The following is a 26,495-nucleotide window of genomic DNA, read 5'->3' on the forward strand; positions in this document are numbered from 1 at the left end:
TAATGTGAAAAACAGTGCTGGAAAACTGGGTTCAGGCAATACCTAGATATTTTTCCTCCCCTCAGCTCTATCTTCTGCCCTTCATCTTGTGGGTGAATTTTGTTTCCTGGCTTTGTTCATTCTTCTTTATTCTTTGATGTATTAATCTTAACTCCCTCTGAAGCATCTGCAGCTCAGATTTTGGTGCAACATTAGGTTGACTGCTGATTCTACATTGAACTTAAGTTGCATTTTGAGTTAAAAAGCATAATATATGAAAAAGACTAATTTGATCATCTAAAACAGGGTTTCCCAGTCATGGCAATATCAATATGTTGGAATATGTAAGTCTTTGTTGTGCACCATAGAATTTCTATCAGCAGAAAATGAAGAAGAACTAAAGAGCCTCTTGATGGAAGTGAAAGAGGAGAGTGAAAAAGTTGGCTTAAAACTCAACATTCAGAAAATTAAGATCATGGCATCTGGTCCCATCACTTCATGGCAAATAGACGGGGAAACGATGGAAGCAGTAAGAGACTTTATTTGGGGGGGCTCCAAAATCCCTGCAGATGGTGACTGCAGCCATGAAATTAGAAGATGCTTGTTTCTTGGAAGAAAAGCTATGACCAACCTAGACAGCATATCAAAAAGCAGAGACATTAGTTTGCCAGCAAAAGTCCTTCTAGTCAAAGCCATGGTTTTTCCAGTAGTCATATATGGATGTGAGAGTTGGACTATAAAGAAAGCTGAGCGCCGAAGAATTGATGCTTTTGAACTGTGGTGTTGGAGAAGACTCTTGAGAATCCCTTGGACTACAAGGAAATCCAACGAGTTCCATCCTAAAGGAAATCAGTCTTAAATATTCATTGGAAGGATTGATGCTGAAGCTGAAAGTCCAATACTTTGGCCAACTGACATGAAGAACTGACTCATTGGAAAAGACCCTGATGCTGGGAAAGATTGAATGCAGGAGGAGAAGGGGATGACAGAGGATGAGATGGTTGGATAGCATCACCGACTCGATGGACATGAGTTTGAGTAATCTCCAGTAGTTGGTGATGGACAGGGAAGCCTGGTGTGCTGCAGTCCATGGGGTCGCAAAGAGTTGGACACGACTGAGTGACTGAACTGAACTGAACTGGTCTTTACCTATTAGAAGTTAGTCATTGTTCTGTGGCCAAATCGTGTCTGACTCTTTGCAACCCCATGGACTGCAGCATGCCAGGCTTCCCTGTCCCTCACCATCTCCCAGAATTTGCCCAGGTTCATGTCCTTTGAGTTGGTGATGCCATCCAACCATTTCATCCTCTGTCACCCTCTTCTACTTCTGCCTTCAATGTTTCCCAGTATCAGGGTCTGGATGCTAGGAATGGATTGGCTGTTTGCATCAGGTGGCCAAAGTGTTGGAACTTCAGCTTCAACATCAGTCCTTCCAACAAGTACTCAGGACTGATTTCCTTTAAGATTGACTGGTTTGATCTCCTTGCAGTCCAAGAGAATCTCAAGAGTCTCCGCCAGAACCACAGTTCAAAAGCATCAATTCTTCAGCACTCAGCCTTCTTTCTCTTGCCTGGAGAATCCCAGGGATGGGGGAGCCTGGTGGGCTTCCGTCTATGAGGTCGCACAGAGTCAGGCATTACTGAAGCAACTTATTAGCAGCAGCAGCAGCCTTCTTTATGGTGCAGCTCTCACATCCGTACATGACTACTGGGTAAACCATAACTTTGACTATATGGAGCTATAGAAGCCAGTAGTTCCCCTCAGATAGCATAAACAAAATGTCTCCAGACATTGGTAAATGTCCCCGGAGAGGAGGCAAAATTGTCCCTCATTGAGAACTCCTGGAACAAAATCATACCTCCTTGATGTTTTCTTTTCATTTTGTATTTCTTTATAGGACTAAATATCTTTTCAAAATCTTATTGACTGTATATTTAAATTAGAAATGACCTGACATTTATTTCACACATATTTCCTTTGGGATATTTACCCTTTTAGTTTTGGTTTATAAGAATTCCTTATATATATTAAAGAATCAGTTCAGTTCAGTTGCTCAGTTGTGTCCACCTCTTTGTGATCCCATGGACTGCAGCCTGCCAGGCTTCCCTGTCCATCAACAACTCCCAGGTCTTGCACAAACTCATGTCTTTCGAGTTGGTGATGCCACCCAACCATCTCATCCTCTGTCGTCCCCTTCTCCTGCCTTCAATCTGTTCCACCATCAGGGTCTTTTCCAGTATTAAAGAGCATAAGCAAAATAGTGACATGTTTGAGTGTGTGCTCTTGGGTCAGATGGCTTGGGTATAAATTCTAGCTCTATGTTTTCTAACTGTATAATCATTACCACGGTGGTGACATTTGTACACCTTAGTTCCCTCATTTATAGCCTAGACACTTAGCAATGGCCTATCACAATGTTGGTGTAAATTTTAAAGAGTCTTTATCCCTTACCTAGCACAAAGTTGAAGCTTAAGGGTATTTTAATTATGATCATTTTTTGATGAACCTCAGGTGAGCAAACTTTGCTATAACCTTTAATTTATGAAGCTTTGTATCCTTTGTCTGTGTGTGATCAACTTCTTCTTTGCTCGTTCAGACATTCACTCACAGAGTCTTTTAAATACATATAACAGCACCTGTGCAGCCACCATACATACAAGAACTGGAATATTGCAGTATCAGAATCTACCTATCTACCCGTTCCATCCTCCAGAGAAAGCCACCATCCTGAATTTTGTGTTAAGTGTCTTGCTTTTGTTTATAGATCTCTGGGACTTGCTCACTCATCTGATACATGTTAATAAGCTACCTCTGTGTGAGTGCATGTAGCTCTAGTGCATTCCTTTTGCTACTCTGCAAAATTCAACTGTATGAATAGGCCACAGCTTGTTTATACATTCGCCTTCTGAAAAGGCATCTGGGTTGTCTCCAGTGTTTTCAGTTACAAACAGTGCTGCCATGGCCTTTCTAGCACAGGCCTCCTGGGTACAAGTGCACATGTTTCCAATACACCACTGTAGTGGCATCACTGGGTCAGGGCATATGTGAGTATCCAACTCTTTACAAAATAATTCTAGGCTGTGTACCAGTTTACACTCTAACTAGAACTGTATGCAAGATTCTACATCCTCTTCCACACTTGCTGTCTTCAGCCTTCCACATCTTGGCCTATCAGAGCGATGTGAGATGGCAATTTACTGAGATCTTGATCTGTAGTTCCCTGACTCTTCATGAGATTGAGCATATCTTGCATCTTTATTGGCCTTATGTGTTGCCCCTTCTCTGTGATATCTGCCCACGTCTTTGGCCAAATTCTTTGATTAATCCCAGTCATAGAAACCTTGCTATATCATATTAGCATTTTTTTGGTCTCTTCTTAAATATTTTTTTCATTGGCATGTAATTGCTTTTCAATGTTGTGTTAGTTTCTGCCGTACAACAGTGTGAACCCCCTCTGTGTGTACATGTGTTCATACATCCTGTCCTTCTTGGACCTCCTTCCCAGCAACAGCACGCCCCATCCCACCCATCTAGGTCATCACAGAGCCCCGAGCTAAGTTCCCCATGCCATACAACAGCTGTCCCACTAGCTATGTTTACGCATGGTAGTGTATGGGCTTCCCAGGTGGCTCAGTGGTAAAGAGTCCACCTGCCAAGGCAGGAGACACAGGAGATGCAGGTCAATCCTTGGGTTGGGAAGATCCCCTGGAGGAGAAAATGGCAGCCCACTCCAGTATTCTTGCCTGGAGAATCCCATTGACAGCGGAGCCTGGCAGGCTACAGTCCGTAGGGTTGCAGAAAGTCAGACACTTCTGAGCACCTGGGCACACATGCATATGCATGCTTGTATGGCAAACCTAATCTGCCAGTTCTGTCTCTGCTGACCCTCATGTCAATACATCCGTTCTCTACATCTGTACCTCTCTTCTTATCCTAGAGTTGAGATTTTGATTTCTGCACAGTTTGGCCTTTGCTTTTTACCTTCACCATGGATGTTTTATTTTTCAAATGTTGACCACCATCTCTTCTGCCACACAGGTGATATTGTCATCCTGGCAAAACCACTTCTGGTGTCTAAAGGTGACAGAGGTTTCCTGACGACCACCACTCTCCTTGCTGTGGATGGAACAGACAAGCCTGAGGAACTTCTCTACGTCATCACCTCCCCACCGCGATTTGGCCAGGTTGAGTACGTCCGCTATCCTGGGGTCCCCATTACGAGCTTCAGCCAAATGGATGTAGCAGGACAGACAGTCTGCTATGTAGATAAGAGCACGACACCTGTCCACAGAGACATGTTCAGGTGAGCCCTGAGGGAACTTTTCAGAATGAATGCTTAGAAAGACAAAGGCAGGGAAAAATATGTCCTTTTCCAGCTCCGGGATAAATCTGCTCTTTGTCCACTGCCTCGATGGATGAGAGAGAAGGGTGCACAATTAAATTGACAGTAGTAGCCAGGCAAGAAATTGGGGCTTGTTTTTTTTAAAAAATAAACACCTAAGCAAATTTCCATGCAAGCTGTTCAGTGAAGAGACATGTGAAGACCTGAGGATCTCCACTAATGAGAGATGTGGCAAAGTAATTTACCTCTTTATTTGAGTCTGTTTTTCTATCCAAGGAAAAGAAATTTGCTAGTAAACATTTGGCATAAGCAGACAGTGCCTTTTGACACAATGTGTTCGGGTAACTATATCATAAATCATGTTGTCATAAAGTGGATCATATTTCCCCATAGAAACAGTGTTATAATTGGGGGCTGTGCACCTGTTCAAGGATTCTGTATCAAATAAATCACTGGGAGGAATAACAATCTGTTGAAAAGGCAAAGATACAACATTAATGAAAGTCTATATTCATTTAAAATACTGAAATCTGTTTCCGGTCACATAAAGCAAGAAAAACTCTAGAGGGTCTATCATTGAGCAGTTATCAAAACTGGCTGAACCTGGGGTTCTTGATATAAATACAGATTCCCAGGGCTGGGTTGAGAACCCAGAAGTCCTGGACTAGCCTTTGGGGGGCCTTGGTGCACATCTAACCCTGAATTTTCCAATTAAGAAAGAGGCTCTGAGAGCATTGATTCATCTTCCATACACACAAAGCTTCTGTTCTCCACTATGATTTTTATCATGTCAGAATACAGCCTTCAAAAGAATGCTATAAAATAGCACAACTGTAGCAGACTCCTATGTTATTTGACGGGTTCCCATAAACTATCAGGTACATGGATAGACCCATGTCCAAATGCCACTCTCCTCTATCATATATCTTATCTAATTCAGTATGTCTGCTATGATAAACAATGTTTAAATGTCAGTAAAGATTATTTTGCTTGCCTTTTTGCTATTTGGAATGATGATTTGAAAAGATGAGTTGTATAGTTAGGTAAAAAAATCCAGGGAAGTTTAGACTAATACCTCCTTTTTTCTTTAGACAAATGTTTTTAACAAGCAGATAATCATTTGGTTGCTCACTATCTTATTACCAATTCAGTGCTTGAGTGTTTCTCAGTTCAGTTCAGTTCAGTCGCTCAGTCGGGTCCAACTCTTTGCAACCCCATGAATCGCAGCACGCCAGGCCTCCCTGTCCATCACAAACTCCTGGAGTTTACTCAAACTCATGCCCATCGAGTCAGTGATGCCATCCAGCCATCTCATCCTCTGTCGTCCCCTTCTCCTCCTGCCCCCAATCCCTCCCAGCATCAGGGTCTTTTCCAACGAGTCAACTCTTTGCATGAGGTGGCCAAAGTATTGGAGTTTCAGCTTCAGCATCAGTCCTTCCAATGAACACCCAGGACTGATCTTTAAGATGGACTGGTTGGATCTCCTTGCAGTCCAAGGGACTCTCAAGAGTCTTCTCCAACACCACAGTTCAAAAGCATCAATTCTTTGGCGCTCAGCTTTCTTCACCGTCCAACTCTCACATCCATACATGACCACTGGAAAACCCATACTAAAGGGTGTTTATAAAATCATTCATCCTAGGAGTTTCTAAGTTTCTAGATTCTCAAGAGAGTTACCTGAGAGATTGACAAAATTTAAATTCTTGGGCCTCACTGCAAAGAGACAACCTTAGTAAGTCCAGTTTCAGGCCTAGGAATCTATATTTTTAAAAGCTCTCCAGGTGATTCCAATGCCGTTGGGGCTAGCCATGTCCAGTTCGGCCCAGTCCATTGTTCCCAGTGTGTTCTAAGGTGTCTGAAGATTTACAGGAGTCTCTGAGGTCCTCTCCCAGACAGCACATGAAGGGGCAGAATTGTTGGTGTTTTGCAGCTCACATCTCGAGTTACTGAGATAATTTTGTTTTGTTTAGTTTGTTGGTGGTTTGATTTTTAGTTTGTTTTGCACAGACAGCTTCTGGGCAAGGTTTTCATTTAGCAAAAACTCTGTGACTCAATTTTGTAAAATGAGTGATTAGTACCACCAATGCTACAAAGATGCAAAATGATGTTTTCTGGCTGTCTCCAGAAAGGAGACATTAAGTCATAGAGATTCAAGAGTGAGAAACTCCATTTTAATATTCTCAATCCTTCTGTTTCTAGAAGGAGGTCTCAGGCGGCCTGTGCTCATATGTGTTTAACAGCTCTCCAGTATGGACTGTTTTTCCCTTTTTAGCAAAGCAAGTACAGGCCTCAGGCTCCAAGCCATCGGCCAACAACGTCTAGCGCGAATGAAAGACAGTTGGTTTCTTGTATTTATTTTTATCGTGTTTATGGTGATTTCGTTTTTATGAGTGAAAACTTTGATCTTTTAGTCGTTAAAAGGTTTCTTCTCAAGCACATTTATTTAAGAAGAACAATGAGTTGATATAAAGCAAAATAGTAGGTAATAAGAGTACAAGTAGTACCAGAAAATGGCAAAAATTGTGAAGATGGTGTTTGAATGACTCACAATTAGGAAACAGGTTCATCAAGACAATAAACAGCAAGGGTAGGAAAACACTGATTTAATCCAGCCCCTTCATTTATGTGTAAGAAAGCTCGTCTTGATACACTTGTAAGGGATCAAGCAGTGTGTGTGTGCATGCTAAGTCGCTACAGTCATGTCTGACTCTGTGCGACCCTATGGACTGTAGCCCGCCAGGCTCCTCTGTCCATGGGATTCTCCAGGCAAGAATACTGGAGTGGGTTATCATGCTTTCCCCCAGGGGATCTTCCCGACTCAGGGATCGAACCCTTGTCTCTTATGTCTCCTGCCTTGGCAGGTAGGTTTTTTTTTTTTTACCACTAGGGCCACCTGTGAAGCCCCATCAAGCAGTGTACTAGACCCTTTTTATACAAGTATCATTGCTGTTAAGCCTTACACCACCACCTTGAGAGAGATGTCTTGTTCCCATTTTATGGGTGAGAAAAGTGAGTCTTGAAGAGGCAAAAAGTCACCTAAACTGACATAGCTGAGTATCAGAGCTAAGCTCATTGTGGAGAGATCTTTCCATTATCCCTGACTGTACCAAAAACCTTGTGGGGAATCTTTACTTGTGGGAAGGACCCTTCTCTGTGTGTGTCTTTCTGATATCTGGCCAGCAGTTTTTACATATTTATAGTGGAAGAGCCTCACATCTGCTGAAGACCCTTGTTTTAATCTTGTCATTTCACTAACCCAACCGTTGTGTTGTTTGTCAGGTGGCGTTCAACCAAAGCTGAAAGGCTGTTTTAATGAAAGCGTGATCATGGTGCTTTTTAAAAATTAAATATATGCAACCAATCTAATCACCTAAATTTATGTTGCTTGCTGTTAAATCTGGCAAGGAATTTGGCTGGGGAGAAGAGATAAATTCTGTGGCAGAGAGTTTCCCTCCTCCCTTCACTTTTAATGTAAGCTATGGCAGCATTAATTAAACGGGGGAGTTTAATGGTCAGATTTTACCTTCTGCAAAAATATTTTGTGAATCATAAATTTCTCCTGTATTGTTTGGTGCTGCTGGCCTGGAAGAAGGATTTGGCAGCGCATTCTGGGACAGCTGACACCAAGTGATTAGCAAGCTGACTTCAGCTGCTGGCAGCCGGGTTCTAAAAGAACATGCTAATGTCCTCCATTTTGACATGCTGGTTGGACTTTTTTTTTTTTTTTTGCTGAAGAACTGGCTCTATTTATGATTCCATTTTTATCTTTTAAATGCCATGACAGATGGCAGATTCTTCAGCCAACTCTATTGCCAGGAAATGCAGAAAGCTTGAAAGCACCATGGTAATGGTGAAATCAGGCCGGCCAGGCACCCCACACAGATCTGAGAGTCATTCCCCAAATTTCATGAGACAGTGGTCATCTTGGCTGCGTTTCTTCTCAGGGGGGGCATAATAAAGGAAATTAAACAAAATGGACCCACACAAGGAGCTTCCACCCCAACACCACTGGCTTCTTAAGCTTGATTTGATGCCACAATAGCAATGGCACTGTTGTTTTAAAACTTGAAAATCTATTTGGAAGGTTTCTTCTGAGGGGGATGGTGCAGGCCATTTGCAAGATCATCTGGTCAACTTTTGCAGGCACAGACCATTGACCTTGTCACACTGGTTCTGCTAGGCTTTTTTTTTCTTTTGACTGGGAAGCCAACCATGGCCAATTCACCCCATCTCTCACTCTCTCTGATAATGTTCTCCACTTGTGAATAGTTTGCACTGTTTCTTGTGAACATGGAATGATGTACTTGATCCAATCATGTTGGGACATTGCCTCCTTTTAGCCACTGGCTTGATAGCTTTCTGTCAGTGCAGACAGCTGCCCAAGCGTCCCAGCTGGGAACACTGGCCTCAGGAAACATGTGTCTTATCTTAAATGGTCCCTAACCCACTCACCCTCATTCCCCTCTGACTGAGGGCAGACTGCTGATTTTCACTGTGGTCAGATGCCCATCAGAGGCAGACAGGAGTCTGAGATGGACTTCCTGGATCATGAGGAAACTTCAGTGGCCTCACACAGGTCACATGTATGTGGCTAATGCAGCCACCTTGAGACGGAGCTTGGGGCACCCAGTGGGGCATTTTTTGGAATTCAGTCTCCAGAGGAGAAAGTCAGACTCAGACACTCAAAGTGGCCACTTCTGATGTGGCCCTGGCAGCGCCTGGGGCTCCTGCTTCGCCTCCTTGCTCCTGATGGCTATCTCTCCCCTTCTCTCCCATTTTCTTTTTCTTCCTTCTCCACCAGTATTTGACATGCCTACATGTTCTCTGGCTTAAGGCTGTGCTCAACTATAAATTGCTAATTTAAGACTCTCCAAAGAGCATGTTTTTACATAGATAGCCACTTTATTGTGAAAGACGGCAAAGTGGAAGGCATGAAGTGTGTTTTTGGAGAGGTTACATGAAAATGGAGGCCCTGAGAGGATGCCCAGTCTCCAATTTTTACCTCTGCTCAGATAGACTCCAGGGAGGAAACAGAGTTAACCAGAAAACAATGGAATATGGGCATAATTCCATGAAAAGCATCCCCTGAGAAACAGACCATGATTTTTGGACCTAAAAATGTGTATCACCTGATTTTTGACATTGTCAAGGTGTCTAATAACTTAAAAGGTGAAGAGCAAACACAAATATTTTTCCTCAGGTGTGATTTTTTTCTTTTCAAATAATAATGGATTTTGCAAACACTCCATGATCCAGCAATGAAATTACCTATTTGCTTAGAATATATTTGTCCAAACATATTGTTTTGTTTTAAGGAAACTATGATTTTGTTCCATCTACAATTCTAAAGTTGATTCCATATTCTTGTTTGAGCTGTGGGAGGAAAAAAAACAGGTTGTATTCTTTACAGGTCAAGGTATGTGAAATGTCCAAAAATGTGTTTTATTTGGAGTATTTCACTTAGCAGTTTTAACTTTTTGGACAAGGATTCCTTTTCCATGCATTGCATCCTATTTTCCTGGTAGGCAGTCTTACCAGCTTGATAATTAGAAAGCTCAAAAATGTTAGCCTAGCCTTCAAAGCAAAATCTGTATCTGCCAAACTCATCTCCCTGTAACTTCTGGTCCAGCTGCTCTTGTCCCTGAGTCCTTTGCCTCAGGCAGGCTGGCAGACTCATCACGCCCACACAACCTGGTTTCATATTCCTTCATGTTCAACAACAAAGCATCAACCTTCTATCCCTGAAAGATAAGATAGCTTTTGTAGAGAATAAAAAACTTGGTAGTCACATTTGTCAAATTAATAAAATAAATATGAACCCCATATCTTCTCTAATTTTAAAAAAGAACCTCCAAAGAAAATTCTTTTATCATTCAGTGTTATATGCACTGCAGTGTTTTAGGAGATTTTTACATCTGTGGAACATAAGCGTGCTTCTATCCTCCATGACTATTTAAAAACTGGTACGTGGAAAAAAACAAATAGACACAATTCCATGATTGTTTTGAAGTACGTTTCTTTGACCAATAGTGAATGTGTCAATTCCATTTGAGGTTAGTGATTTCCTCACTTGTTGGAGTTTCAATAGCAGATTTTGTTGACTTAATTTCATCATAGTCTCCACTGTCCTTTGTATAGAAATTACACTTTGAAATATTCTAAGGGTGACTTTGGTTAGTTTAATTTTGAGATTGTTGGTGTGGGTGGAATGTGATTTAGAGATCAATGTAATCAGAAGCACGCCGTGGTATCACAGAGCTTCAAGTGTAAGAAACATCTTGCTCAGCTTGGATTTGTATCATTTCAGTTTTCTCTTCTAGGTCTGCAGTGACACTTAGGCACAACAACTCTTTCTTAGTGGATTGTTAAACCAGCAATCACTAAAACTGCAAGAACAGAAGGTGTGGCGTCAGAGGACCTGGGTGTCCGTCCCAGTTCTGTCTCCTCCCTGCCTTATGATCTGCCATGTTTCTGAATCTTTCCACTCTAGTTTTCTTTTCTTTAAAGCAGGGGAATAATATTTGTCTAACATAACTCCCCCATATCTTGTCATGGGCAAATGTGAAAACAATCAGAAAAATATATGAATTGAGTGAATTAGCCAAATTCAGCCTACTCAGTACTTTATTGGATGGGCTTCCAATGATCAGCCTTAAGAACTGAGTCTATTAAAATCTCACAAAGAAAATACAATTGCAAAAGAGTCTGGACTATGAAATTCCTATTTGGGGCAAGAAATGACACTAAGTATTGACAAGCCTGAGAAAGATCATTGGCACAGTTAACCTGCCCCATCCCAGGAGTCCACCATCCATGCTGCTGAGCAATACTTGGGGTCCATGTACACATTGTCTAGTGACTGGTTTAATGGACAGAATGGTGTCCTCCTGAAAGATCTGCTCTTGAGCTTTCATTCACATCCCAACACAACATGTCCTTGAGTAAAGGTGTGTATTGTTATCATTTCATTCCAATAGATGGTGACACAAGCATCCATGTTGAAGGCTGCCTTGCCTCTCTTTGCCAGATTCATCGTCAGCAATGGACTTCAGACCAAGCCTGGGGTTTTTGAGATCACACTGGAGACTGTGGACACAGCCTTACCCGTGGTGGCCAGGAACAAGGGGTTGAGACTGGTTGAAGGGGCCACGGGCCTGCTCTCCCCTGACCTCCTGCAGCTGACCGACCCTGACACTCCAGCAGAGAAGCTCACCTTTCTTCTGGCCCAGCTCCCACGGCATGGCCAGCTCTACCTGCGGGGGATGGCGCTGATCCCACACAATTTCACTCAGCTGGACGTGGACAGCGGGCATGTGGCCTATCGGCACTTGGGAGGGGATTCTCGGACTGACCACTTCACTTTTATGGTCTCAGATGGGACAAACAATGGCTTTCTTGTGGATGGGAGAGTGTGGCAAGAACCTGTATCATTCACCATCCAGGCAAGTATAACAAATACACAGTTCATGGCCAGAAATAGGAGAACATGACTTCCAGGAGAACTGTTTCCTATTTCCTTCCTTCTTTCATTCAAATGTATAATGTGTGTCTATAGCATGCCAGGCACTAAGCAAGGCGCCAGGCGTGTTAATATGAATACAAAACAGATGTGCTGCCTGTGTACAAGGTAATGACTGACCTTTGGAGTCAGTGGTAATGCACAAAGGACCAAAATACATTTGGAGACAGACACCTAGGTTGGAATTTCTGCTTTCAGTATTTTCAAAGCTGTGTGAACTTAAAAGAGTTTTTTGATTCTTCTAATTCTATGTTTTGTTCTTCAAAAAACGTGCCTTACAGCATTGTGGTAAGAATTAAATAAGATAAGGTATCCAAGGTACAAACATGTTGCCTGAAATATGTTAGGTATTCAGTCTCATAATTGCTTTTATAGTATCTAACTATACTGTTATAATGATGCTTATTGGCCTACCTTATCTACTGACATTGTTGTTGTTCAATTGCTAAGTCTTGTCCGACTCTTTGTGACCCCATGGACTGCAGCACGCCAGGCTCCTCTGTCCTCTGCTGTCTCCCGAAGTTTGCTCAAATTCATGTCCATTGAGTCAATGATGTTATCTAACCATCTCATCTTCTGCCTTCCCCGTCTCCTTTTGCCCTCAGTCTTTCGCGGCATCAGGGTCTTTTCCAGTGAGTTGGCTCTTTGCATCAGGTGACCAAAGTATAGAGCTTCAGCTTCAGCATCTGTCCTTCCAGTGAATAGTCAGGGTTGATTTCCTTTAGGATTGAGTGGTTTGATCTCCTGGCAGTTCCAAGAGCATGTTAATGGTTAACTGTAATTTTAATGGTTTTCAATTAAACACCTAAAAACTTATGGAGCTGCATCAGTTCTACCCATGTATTGATGAGAAAAATAATTACAGAAGCTATAATTTTACAGTGTTAACTGTAGGTCAGACCTGCTTTATATAAATCTCTTTTAATTTTCATAAAAATCCAATGAACTAAGTTTTATTGTTTCCATTTTATAGATGTTCAGAAGTTCAAAAATTAAACAGTTTGGTCAAACACACAGAAAGAGCTCCAGTCTTCCTCATCCCCAGTGCTGTGTCCTTCCTGGTACTGTGCTGCCACAGTTATGATGACTGTTACGATGATTCTTGGAGGGCATAACGTGTTTTTCTTTTTTTAGTCAAAACACATCAAGTAGATTCTGGCTCTCAAAGCCTTGAATCCACTCTCCTTGGATACAGTTCACCCTGTTCTACACACTTCCACCAACAGCATAAAAGATGTAAATCTGTCTTAATGCGGAATACATTCTGATTATGTAAAATAATAATAATTTCCCCTTGCTCTTTCATCTCTGTATTAGTTAGGGATCTCCAGGTAAACAATCAATAGGATTATATAATTTATATGCATATAAATGATAAGAGAGAGAGGAAGAGAGAAAGATTGTTTTCTGTTCAGGAATTGGCTCTTGCGATTGTGGGGTCTGACACATTCCAAAGCCTACAAGGCAGGCCAGCAGCCTGAAGATTTCGGAAGGAGTTGATATTACAGTCTTGAGTCCAAAAGCAGTCTGGAGGCAGAATTCCTTCCTCTTCAAGAGACTTCAGCCTTTTTTTTTAAGGCCTTTAAATGAATGGATGAGGCCCACCCACATTAGGGAGGGTAATCTGCTTTACTCAAAGTCTATTGATTGAAATGCTCATCACATCTAAAAAAATACCTTCACAGGAACATCTAGCTTGACCAAACATCCTGGCTAAATTGGCATGTAGAATTAACCATCACAGTCTCTATCTCAGGTGAGATCTGAGGATGAAAGTGGGGAGTTTTAATAACATGGAGTGGATATAAGATGAATCTTTGACTATGAGGAGGTCCAGAAAGTGGAATGAGATTATGATATACTGGGAGAAGAGAGAAGGTGTTGATATTATTGGTAGAGTATGTAATAAATACCTTGTGCATAGTAAAGTTAATTTTTTTTATTACATGTTTTAATTGTTGTTAATTCCCTCCCACTCTTCAGTCAGTTAATATTTTTCTTGACTCCTGACTACCCCCACCCCCATGCTATGTAGAGAAATGTCATAGTACTGCCCAATCTGAAGTAATGTTCTGGTCTATCTGGAGAAGGAAATAACAACCCACACCAGTACTCTTGCCTGGAAAATCCCAGGGGCAGAGGACTCTGGTAGGCTACAGTCCATGGGGTCACAAAAAATCGGACATGACTGAGAGACTTCACTTCACTTCTATTTGGTTACAACTTTGTAGGAATTATCAATTCTGAATGCCAGTGTAAGAGTTCCTATCTACACTCCAGAACAGGGAGGGAAAGGGGGTTAGAGTTTGAAGAGAGTACCAGAACTTCAAACAGGTTTCTCCCAACAGCAAAAGTATCTTTTAGAATGTAGTTATCACAAGAGCCTTATCTCTTGAAGTTGTAGAGTTAACTGATAGGGAAATGTTGAATACATGTTGCAAAAGTTTTTCATCAAAAGTACAAGGCTTTCCTTGCCTTTAGTGTAAATAAAACAAACAAATAAAAAACCTCAGAAGGAAAGCCTCAAACTTTCTCCCATAACTGCCCTGAACTTCCTGATGTCTCTGAGCAGAGAAGTCAAATAATTCAGGAATTGACTGACCCATCTGTAAAGCAGAAGAGGTGACCCCCTCAGTCTCTTGCTTTTAAGAGCTCTTTCTGGCAAGAAAATATGACATTGACCACCACTGAGTGATGAGTTAGGCCAAATGGTCAATACCGAAATCAGACTGATTATATTCTTTGCAGCCAAAGTTGGAGAAACTCTATACAGTCAGCAAAAACAAGACTGGGAGCTGACTGTGGCTCAGATCATGCACTCCTTATTGCCAAATTCAGACTTAAATTGAAGAAAGTAGGGAAAACCACTAGACCATTTGATTTAGTTATAACCTAAACCAAATCCCTTATGATTATACAGTGGAAGTGACAAATAGATTCAAGGGACTAGATCTGATAGAGTGCCTGAAGAACTATGGACGGAGGTTTGTGACATTGTATAGGAAACAGTGATCAAGATCATCCCCAAGATAAACAAATGCAAAAAGGCAAAATTGTTATCTGAAGAGGCCTTATAAATAGCTGAGAAAAGAAAAGACACAAAAGGCAAAGAGGAAAAGGAAAGATATACCCATCTGAATGCAGAGTTCCAAATAATAGCAAGGAGAGATAAGAAAGCCTTCCTCAGTGATCAGTGCAAAGAAATAAAGGAAAACAATAGAATGGGAAAGACTAGAGAACTCTTCAAGAAAATTAGAGATACCAAGGAAACATTTCATGCAAAGATGGGCACAATAAAGGACAGAAATGGTATGGACCTAACAGAAGCAGAAGATATTACGAAGATGTGGCAAGAATACATAGAACTATACAAAAAAGATCATCATGACCCAGATAGTCAGGGTGCTGTGGTCACTCACCTGGAGCCAGACATCCTGGAAAGTGAAGTCAAGTGGACCTTAGGAAGCATCACTATGAACAAAGCTAGTGGAGGTGATGGAATTCCAGTTCAGCTATTTCAAATCCTAAAAGCTGATGCTGTGAAAGTACTGCACTCAATATGCCAGCAAATTTGGAAAACTCAGGAGTGGCCACAAGACTGGAAAAGGTCAGATTTCATTCCAATCCCAAAGAAAGGCAATGACAGAGAATGCTCAAACTACCACACAGTTGCACTCATCTCACATACTAGCAAAGTAATGCTCAAAATTCTCCAAGCCAGGCTTCAACAGTATGTGAACTGTGAACTTCCAGATGTTCAAGCTGGATTTAGAAAAGGTAGAGGAACTGGAGATCAAATTGCCAACATCCTCTGGATCATCAAAAAAGCAAGACAGTTTCAGTAAAACATCTGCTTTATTGACTATACAAAAGCCTTTGACTGTGTGGATCACAACAAACTGTGGAAAATTCTGAAAGAGATGAAAATACCAGACCACCTTACCTGCCTCCTGAGAAATATTTATGCAGATCAGGAAGCAATAGTTAGAACTGGACATGGAAAAACAAACTGGTTCAAAATTGGGAAAGGAGTACGTCAAGGCTGTATATTGTCACCCTGCTTATTTAACTTACATGCAGAGTACATCATGAGAAGTGCTGGGCTGGAGGAAGCACGAGCTGGAATTGAGATTGTCAGGAGAAATATCAATAACCTCAGATACGCAGATGACACCAACCTTATGGCAGAAAGCGAAGAAGAACTAAAGAGCCTCCTGATGAAAGTGAAAGAGGAGAGTGAAAAAGTTGGCTTAAAACTCAACATTTAGAAAACTAAGATAATAGCATCTGGTCCCATTGCTTCATGGCAAATAGGTAGGGAAACAATGGAAGCAGTGAGAGACTTTTTTTTGGGGGGGGGGCTCCAAAATCACTGCAGATTTCACTGTACAAAATTCACTGTAGCCATGAAATTAGAAGACGCTTGCTCCTTGAAAGAATAGCTGTTAACCTAGACAGCATATTAAAAAGGAGAGACATTACTTTACCAACAAATATCTGCTAATCAAAGCTGTGGTTTTTCCAGTAGTCATGTATGGATGTGAAAGTTGGACCATAAAGAAAGCTGAGTGCTGAAGAATTGATGCTTTTGAACTGTGGTGTTGGAGAAGACTCTTGAGATTCCCTTGGACTGCAAGGAGATCCAACCAGTCCATCCTAAAGGAGATCAGTCCTGGGTGTTCATTGGAAGGACTGATGCTGAAGCTGAAACTCTATTTTGGCCACCTGATGCGAAGAACTGACTCATTGGAAAAGACCCCGATTTTGGGAAAGATTGAAGGCAGAGGAGAAGGGGACAACAGAGGATGAGATGGTTGGATGGCATCACAGACTCAATGGACATGAGTTTGAGTAGGCTCCGGGAGTTGGTGATGGACAGGGAGGCCTGGCATGCTGCAGTCCATGGGGTTGCAAAGAGTCAGACACGACTGAGCGACTGAACTGAACTGAATCTTCTAAACATAGGTGTACCACTTATGTTCCCAAACTGAGTAACTTAGGGCAAAGCTACAGGACTTAGACACAAAACACAGTTGTCTTTTATTGATACCAACAGGCACCAATCTGACATTCATTTTTGTAGGAAATCCTGTCTCTCTGTCTAAGATTCTGCGTCTTTGTTTTAATTGAAGATTTACAATGTGTTACTTACCGTTGTACAGTAAAATGATTCAGCTGTACATATATTTACATTCCTTCTTTCTTAAGGTATTCTTTCCCGTTACGATTTATTGTAGGATGTTGAATATAGTTCTCTATACTATATAGTAGGTCTTTGTTGTTTATCCATTCTATTAATATATATTAGAGCTTACATGTGCTAATCCCAACCTCCCACTGCATCCCTCCCCCAACCCCTTCTCTACCAGTCCATTCTCTATGTCTGTGATTCTGTTTCTGTTCCATAGATAGGTTCATTTGTGTGATCTTTAGATACCACACAGAATGATACATGTACATGATATTTGTCTTTCTCTTTCTAACTTACTTCACTTAGTATGATTTCCAGGTCCACCCATGTTGCTGCAAATGGCATTATTTCGTTTATTTTTATGACTGAGTAGTATTCCATTGCGTACCACATCTTCCTTATCCATTCATCTGTCGATGGACATTTAGGTTGCTTCCGTGTCTTGGCTATCGTGAATACTGCTGCTATGAACATGGGGCACATGTATCTTTGTGAGTTATGGTTTTCCTGTGTTGCTGACCAAGATTCTGCAATCTCAGTGCAGTGATTTCTGTAATCTTTTAGAAGGAGATGGGGGTGGGGGTGAGGGACAGAGGACCAGTGTCGCTGCTTCCTATGGTTTAGGCAAGTGTGACATAAGTTTTAGTAAATCCAACACAAATGGTTGTAAGGATGTAGCCTTTTAAAAAAAAATGTCTGTACTCTAATATTTTAAAATACTTCTGGTATCCTGAGTCAAAAGACCTGCTTTTGAAGAAGAAACTAGAAATTTAGGATGGATTTTAACACAGAATAGGACCAAAGACACAGCAGGGGGCCCAAAGACCAAAGTGTAGATATTAACCTTTTTAAAAGCAAAGGATCACAGCAGGCGTTTGTTCCTTTTATAATGCTTCTATTTTTAAGGAAAATATAATTAAAAAAAAAAAAAAACACCACACTTAAGTATTTACCAACTTTGAGGATTACTCACATGTCTTAAAATATCTTTTTTTTCTTCTTTTGCCATTGACTGTACTTCCTACTAGTCACCCTGGAGCTTCTTCCCCAAAAGGCCATGATAACTGCCTCCCCACCTCACAGCTCTGAGGGCGCCATTCTCACTTTTTTAGGAAAGGAGAATGACTGTAACCTTTGAAACTGTGTGTTGCTATTTCAGCTTACAAAATAATTGTTGTTAAAAAATTCATAAACTACAGAAAAGGTCTAGAAAATAATTCTTCATTATCCCACTGTTGTCAGTGGCTTGCTTGCAGTCTTTTACTGAAATGAAAAAGAGATGATATTCTATGTACTATTAAGCATATTACTTCTTTCCACTCATAAAAATTTCCACACGTCATTAAACCTTCCTTGATAACATAATTGATAAAGGCTGCATGGCACTCAATCTCAGGCAGAGATAGTTTACAATTCCTCTGTAGGACTTCCAAGTTTTATGGAATTTTTTATTAATTGCTATTACAAATTATATTTTAATTAATATTCATATATATATTCTTTGTCTACATATCTATTTTTGTAGGGTATACTGCAAAAGTAGAAATTTTGAATCACAGTATATGCATGCTATTAACATACATGTATGTCAAATTTATCTCCAAAAGGTTTTCACTAATTTGCTTTCCTTCCAACAAAATATAAAAATGTCTATTTCTTCAAACATTTAACAATGTGAGGTGTGATTACTTTTTTATTTAAAAAAGCAGATTGCCAACTTAACAGAAAAATATTTCACCGTTAAAAAATTCCATATAGAAATACTCAAAGAAGTTATTTTTCCCACCTGAAGACAAATGAACATGTTTGTACACATGCTCCCAAAATTTTGTCTATGTCTGTGTGAACATATTTATGTATTTGTTTTGAACACAAATGGTATTCTGAAACTTTCTGGTTTTCATTTTTTATCGGTTAACACTGAATTGTGGAACTTTTTTTGTTACTAGTTTATCCTATCTCTTTTTCTTATCAATAGCTGACTGGCAGTTTATTATATAAACACACAAAAATATGGTCTTATTGTGGACACTCGTTTACTTTGCTAGAATTACAATAGTTTCATTTGGGGTTAAAGTTAAGATTTGTGTGATTAGAAATGAAGGAACAAAGATTGTGTTCTTGTATCTCGTTTGTGGTATCAGTGACGAATTATGCTAATTCTTCCAAAGATGTTCCCTCCGTAACCGATAAGAGTCATTTCTATTTCTGATGATTCCATACCATATGCAAGTGAGGTCCTTGGTAGTGTCTGACTTATGTACCTCTTCCACTCATGAGTAATTGCCCATCACAGCCTTTACAAATTGAGTCTACCTGTTCGGTTACCTGGTTCTATCAATAAAACAAATACTCAATACCCATAGCTAAGCACCTTCCACTTTTTTTACTGAAGTATTTTTATTGCTACTCAATATTTTTGCTATTTAAACCAAGACGTGACAAAGAAAGGTTCAGTGTGTTTGTAGACCTTTATAGCATTATTTCTGTAAATTACCGAGCACTGGGAGAAGGGGGAAATGCTTTCGTAGAACTAATATTAAGTTTGCAATACAGTTCCTGGGTCAGTTTTGATATATTCATCCAACAAGCATTTCCTGAGCTTCTGTAGCAGTTGGGCATTGTGCCAGGTGCAGGGAATAGTTGAGGGGAAAAAAGACACGGTGCCTGCCATCAGGGAGCTTAGGTCTAGTGGGGGAGTCAGACAGTGGGCAAATAAACAAAGCTGAGTCAAAGCTTACAACAGGAGGTTGCCTTCTCTTCTGGGTTCTATGATATTTGCTGAAGATATTGTGAATGAGGTAGCTTTTAACAGAGGTTAACCAATGAGGAGGATAAGGAATCTGAAATTCAGGAGAGTTTGTCATTGTTGAACCATTTAAGCCCCTGTGTTGCTTGGGAATGAGAAGCCTTTGCTTAACGTTGTGTGTGATTATTGATCATTCAGGTGGACCAGTTGGACAAAGCGGCCCCCCGCGTCACACACTTGCATTCCCCTTCTCAAGTAGGGCTCCTGAAAAATGGTTGTTACGGGATTTACATCACTTCCCGCGTGTTGAAGGCATCAGACCCCGACACTGATGACAATCAGATCATCTTTAAGATTTTACGAGGCCCCCAACACGGGCATCTGGAGAACTCAATGACAGGTACTCCCTTCCTTAATCATTGCTCATTTTAAAATACTCAGTGGTTGGCAATCTAGAGGGTAATTTGTAATTGAGTTCAGGCCCATTTGGTAAATACTCCCCAAGCCTTACTGATAGATGCAGTTTATAAGTCAGTATCCATGCTAAAGAGGATTTAAAGCTGAGTTTTCCTAAATTCATCTTGAGTGGGAGAACTAGATACTGATTCACAACTGTTTCTTTTGTATAACTTTTTTTTCAACAGCTAGATTGTAAGGTATTCATAGGAATACATTGTCAGGACCAAATTCATATTTGTGACTCATTTTCTTATATCATGAATTTCTGAGTGATGTAAGTTCATTATAAACAGTTTTTTGATGTAAGTTTCCTCTGAATTGTATGTTATTTCTACTTTATGAAGATAGTTATCACAGGATGGCACAGAATTTTAGATTTTATTGCTAGATTTTCCTATTCACTCTGTTTTCATATTTAAGGTATAATGTTTGAAACAAAGTAATTTTGAAGCCTAATTTAAGCTCATTGACTTTGAGTTTTAAGATGGTTACATTTTATTAATTTCTTTAAAAGATTTACTTTAAGTATTTTAAAAGAGAAGTTTAAAAATAAAACAGCCATAAATATTGTATCAGCTCTTATCTAATATTTTGTTTGATTACTGATGAAAATCATTTACTTCTTTTTTGTAGGTGAATTTATCCATGAGCAATTTAGCCAAAAGGACTTAAGTAGTAAGATCATTCTTTACATCATAAACCCATCCTTGGAAGTAAATTCAGATACCATGGAATTTCAAGTCATGGATCCAACAGGGAACTCTGCTACTCCTCAAAGGTAGATTCTTTTGCTTATTAAATAGTCCTGCATATAATGTCCAGAATGTATCTGATGAGGAAAGTAAAATGTTTTTTTTTAAACAGAATCTAAGAGGACAAATTGATAGATGACTTCCCAAACTCATAGAATTTATTTTGGAAAGAGAAACTTCTATTGTTGCTGTTGAGTCACTAAGTCGTATCTGACTCTTTTGCTTCCCCATGGACTGTAGCCCTCCAGGCGCCTTTGTCAGTGGGATTTCCAGGCAAGAATACTGGAGTGGATTTCCATTTTCTCCTCCAGGGATTCTTCCTGGATCAGGGATCAAACCTGTGTCTCCTGCATTGGCAGGCAGATTCTCTACCACTGAGCCACCAGGGAAGTTCAAACTTCTGTTGCTGCTTGATGATCACAGAATATGCGAGTGTTAAAAAGTTTAGTTGTTTGGGGCTGGGTCATTCATTTTATGCATGCATTTACATACCCACAGAGGTTTCTGTCTTGACGATTCACTGGTATCCAGGACTGGGCTTGTAGGCTCATGTACATATCATGCAGCAAGAGGTCACTCTAGGACTGTGTTAGGACCCACAGTTTCCTAAATCTAAATTTCTAAAATATCTAGAGAATGAGGGAATCAGGAAAGTTTAGCAAAACAACTTCTCTTCACCCCAAACCCAAGCAATTACTAGCGACTCCTTTTGTAAGTTAATAAACCTAACATGGGTAAGGTGAAGACAGTGTGAAAGAGGAAAACAGACTTGGGGGAGGTATTAAGTAATACGTTGAAGTTGTGTCAAATATAAGGCCCTCAGAAAAACCAGAGTATCATATCCTCAAAATTAACCATATTAACAGACCATAGTAATTTCACTTACCAGGTCACTAGTCTAGATTTTTTTTAAGGTACACCTTGAATAACAGCTATCAAATGGTCCCAGAAATCACAATCCAGTTCTCCACGTACGGTGTTTTTTCTTTCTTTCAAAGTTTGATACCCTTCCCACTCACCTCAGAGAAAAGTTGTTCATTTATTCTAGTTTTAGTATTGACTCTATCAAACCACACACCATAATGAGGACAGATTCTTACGGGGCTTTTATGACAGAGTATGGACAAAGAAAGACAAGAAAATTGAGAAATTCACCTCTGATCTCTTCATTTTTGCTTTTTCTTTCTGATCCTGAATTGTAGTTCCAGTATCTGCCAGCAGAGGTCTCTGTAGTCATTGTTAGAAAAATGCATCTTGAACAAAACCTGTTCTCAGAATTGCACCTCTATTGCCAGTAGTATTAAAAAAAAAATCTGGTCCAGGTTTTTATTGAGTGGCTACTATAGGCCAGATGCACAGTATAAGCATCTGGGAAATAGTGTGGGCAAGGAAGAACTGGACCCTGACATGAAAATTCTATCATGACACTTTAAAATTAAAAGAGATGCCCACTTCCCATTAAAATGCTCTTGCCTCAGAAAAATGGCTCCTTGGGATTATAATCTTTATAGAAAATATGTTACCTACTTGCAATTTCAGACAAATGTATTCAATTCTCAAGAATTTTTAAAAAAATCCTACTCAAAAATATTAATAACTTGATTTTGCTTGCTTTTTAATAGTTCAACATATAAACATAAAAATATTGATCAGACTTGCTACTGATCTAATGCTGACCATTGGTCTTCCACATGGGAACACAGAAATAGAGCTAGATTGATATTGCTTCACCCACAAACCTCTTTTTACCCTTGGCCACATCCTGCAGTATGTAGAATCTTAGTTCCCCAACCAGGGGTCAAACCTATGCCCCCTGCATTGGGAGCACAGCATTTAACCACTGGATCACCAGGGAAGTTTCTACATACTGTCCCCTGCACCCCCAATTCCTCACTGAACCAAGGACACTGCTTTTGAAGATGATTTATGATTTTGAATAATCTTCAAGTTTATTACAGAACCTCAGAATTTAGAACTTTACTTGAGACTTTTAAAACAGACTCCTACTTCTACTGGATACCTGTTTTCAGGGACCTATGCTGAAGATGTTTCTAATTCAGCTTGTAATGATTGGAGTCAGTGGAACATAATGCAAAATATGTCCACTGAGAGTTAATCCCCAAATAACTTTGAGTTGATCCGACATATATTAAGTTGTTTTCTCTAGAGTGGGTGGAGGGGAAAGCAGGTAGAAGTTACTAAGCACTTATCTTTATAGGTTTTGAAGGATATAGTTGTCTCTAAACTCATTGTAAGTATATACTTTTTGGAACAAGAAGAACTTTTTTTTCCAGTAGGAAACAATGTTATGAATAATGATCTGTCTTCCCAGAGCTAGCAGGAACGTAGCTGCCTATATAGAATAAATCATAGTCATTTATACTATAGCTTTCTGCTCTACTTCATTGCTCTTCATTTAATCATCACAACAACCGTTAAGTTAGGTACCATCATAATCCAGAATTTACAGGTGAGGAGACTGAGGCAAGGAGATAGGAAGTGACTTTTCCAAGGTCATACAGCTCATCAGAGAAGGAGCGGAGATTTTGGTACAGAAATTATGACTCTCAAATCTGTGATTTTCCTCACTGCACTAAAGGACTTCTTGCCTACTCTTAATGAGTGTGCTGAACTGGCCTAAGGGGAAAGAAGTCATAGACTAAGCTCCAGAGTTTTCTCACATCTTTGGCCATCAAAGCAACAAGAAAGGAAGAAGACTTACTCCTCAAGGAGCTTAAATGTGAATTATAGGTCTCAATATGAGTGTGTACTCCATGGCTAATAAACTGGGGATCATGGGATAGATAATATACAGTAAACCACTGGACTCAGAGCCAAAGAACAGGGTTTGGGCTTTGACTTTGCCATTGACCTAGGTCAAGTGTTTATTTATCTTAGTTATCTCATCTGTAATTTGGAGGCAGTATTACAATTTATTTAGAGGAACAAATGAGGTAAAACATGTGGGAGCATCTATTTAAAGTCCTTGACAAACAGGACCTGTGGTGGTGATTACTCTTGTTGTGCATTCATGCAGGGGACAATGACTCACTGAAGTATCCCAGAGGCCTTTGGTGGCCAGCTAAGGCCCATCATGGGTTAGAAATGGACTCTGAGATGTTAACAGAGTGAACAATCCATATTCTTGTTAATAATCTAAATGCGGTGAACTTTGTGTTCTTGTTTGGTTTAGGATTAATAGATTAATATTCTGTTTATTTCAAGGGGTGAAAACTTCTGCAGTGAAGCTAAAGGGACTGGTGGATGCAATCAGGAGCAGAAAGGAGGCTCCTCATAGAATAAGAAGGACTCATGTTCAGTGAGAATTGTCCCGGAGTCTTGATTGCTAATAAGTTTTTGCTATGGCAGCATTTCTATTGTGCATCAGTCCTGAAGGGTCAATAGACTTTCCATTAGAAATAGTGTTAGGAAATCTTGATGTGATCAAGTTATTGTGACTCACTAATTAGCTTGAGTGCTGCGTAATGCATCACATTGCCAAAGTCACAAAGATGCATGTGTGCATTGGGAATCTTCAAGAGAGGGATATATTATGCAACATATCTCTATATGATTTGCTTATAAAACCAAGACCACCCTGCCCCAGAATAGCTCATGGCACAAGCTTTTCATGTGATATGTTTAGGAGACATTTGTAAATAGAAGTTACTATAGAACGTTGAAATCCACGGGAATTTGCATCAAAATTTAGATTTGGTTGTTTTCAGGCACTGTGCTAGGTGCTTTCACATATGTTTTCCATTTTAATCTGCAAAAAAGTTCTCTGAGGGTGATAAGGAAATCAGGCTCAAAGCATTTAAGTAATGGGCCAGCAGCCACTAAATGAATAAATGGCAGAGCCCACAGTGCACCATGACCTCCTGACCTCAATGTGAGTGCTCATCTTCTCAGCGCATGCCTTAACATGTTGTTCTCACGTCCAGTGTGAATCTCAAGATGGTCTGCATCCCACCCAAACTCTGTCACATAGGACCTCATCATTCATCAAAAAACACCTTTGCAGACCACAGAATGTAGCTGACGTCTGACCAAGGCAGTTTCTTAACATGCGTTCAGTGTTGACCTCTTTCTTGCACCCACTGCAGAAAAGGTGAACTTCAGAATGAAAGTTGACCCCTGCTGAAGTCCTTCATAACTCAGATTGCTTCTCCAGCTGTTCCATGATTCCAAGCACCTCGCTCCTTCTCCTCCCTAGCAGGCGAAGTTAGTGATGCTTTAACAACTTTTATGAAACACGTTATAGGGGAAGAGGTTGAAACTCTTGGTTAGGTAAAGCTTTCATGTTACCTGCAAGCCAGAAGTTAAAGTATTTGTCTCTAGATTAGATCTAAGAAACCACAGAGGAAGGAAAGGGAAATAGCCCTTATTAAGCACCCACTGTGTACAGGTGCTTTATACATATTAGCACATTTTAATTTGCATCATTTGACATGAATGTAATTTCCCTCATTTTACAGATGATGAAAATTGTGGTCCAGAGAGACTGAGAAGCTGACCATAATCACACGCTAATAAGTGGTTATGAGATGTATCTTACTCCAAAGCATTTGTTTGGGGTACTCACTATGCTGCTTCCTAACTAAACACCGTTTCTCCATTATCATGAGAGAAAGACAGAAAGGAAAACACAGGTGTTCATAGCATTTTTATGGAGCTTAATAGCATCCTCTTTGAACTGATAAGTCTTGGATTGAATCCTTAGAAAATATTTTTTAACATTTTGATTTTCTTAAGTCATATGCTACTTGATTATAACTGAAGATCTAGTTATAAGAATAATTTAATCACAGTTTTAGCTACTATAAAACCTTTCACTGAGAAGCTCAGAGTACTTAACAAGTGTTCATTAAGGTTCATTCAACCTCTTTGAAGTACAGACTCATTATTATTGTACTTGGGGAAGTGAGGAAACTGAGGCAGAGAGCAGCCAAGTACCTTTTCCACATTTGCTTGTTAACCTAGATTAATGTCCCAAATCCCAAAATAGAGTTTAATTCCAAGTGGTTCTTTTGGTTCATTTTTCCTTCATATAAATGAACCAAGTAGCCACAAAATGGTTAGATAGCATCACGACTCGATAGACATGAATCTGAGCAAACTCTGGAAGATGGTGAAGGACAGGAGAGCCTGGCGTGTTGCAGTCCATGAGGTCCCAAAGAGTCAGATATGACTTAGTGACTGAGCAACAACAGCCACAAAATAGAATATAAGAAAGTATATATTTTTGACTCTGCTTCAACACTCTTGACTGTTTGGTCCAGACAATTCTTCGTCATGGGGCTTGAGTGGAGGGTGAATTGGGTGTCCTGTACATTGAAGGATATTTAGCAACATCCCTGGACTCCACTCACTAAATACCAGTATCACCTTCCTCCCATTACGAAAAATAAAGCTGTTTCTAGATGCTGTCAAATGTTGAGAAGCACGCCTATGCCTTAGAAAATAAGACATCATGTTTTATGATAGAATGCTCGTTTACCAAC

The 26,495-nt window shown here is 40.1% G+C and overlaps 1 protein-coding gene across 1 annotated transcript in view; it reads left to right on the forward strand.

Annotated features, from left to right (window-relative positions):
• FREM1 (FRAS1 related extracellular matrix 1) overlaps positions 1 to 26,495 on the forward strand; it is a 145,735-nt gene that overhangs the window by 92,374 nt on the left and 26,866 nt on the right. The window contains exons 23-26 of the mRNA XM_065908057.1: positions 4,018 to 4,282; positions 11,349 to 11,763; positions 19,979 to 20,180; positions 20,873 to 21,017. Coding sequence (XP_065764129.1) covers positions 4,018 to 4,282; positions 11,349 to 11,763; positions 19,979 to 20,180; positions 20,873 to 21,017 — 1,027 coding nt within the window. The remainder of the gene's footprint in view (positions 1 to 4,017; positions 4,283 to 11,348; positions 11,764 to 19,978; positions 20,181 to 20,872; positions 21,018 to 26,495) is intronic.

This window comes from Muntiacus reevesi, chromosome 17 (genome assembly GCF_963930625.1).
Source record: "Muntiacus reevesi chromosome 17, mMunRee1.1, whole genome shotgun sequence".
Lineage (NCBI taxonomy): Eukaryota > Metazoa > Chordata > Mammalia > Artiodactyla > Cervidae > Muntiacus > Muntiacus reevesi.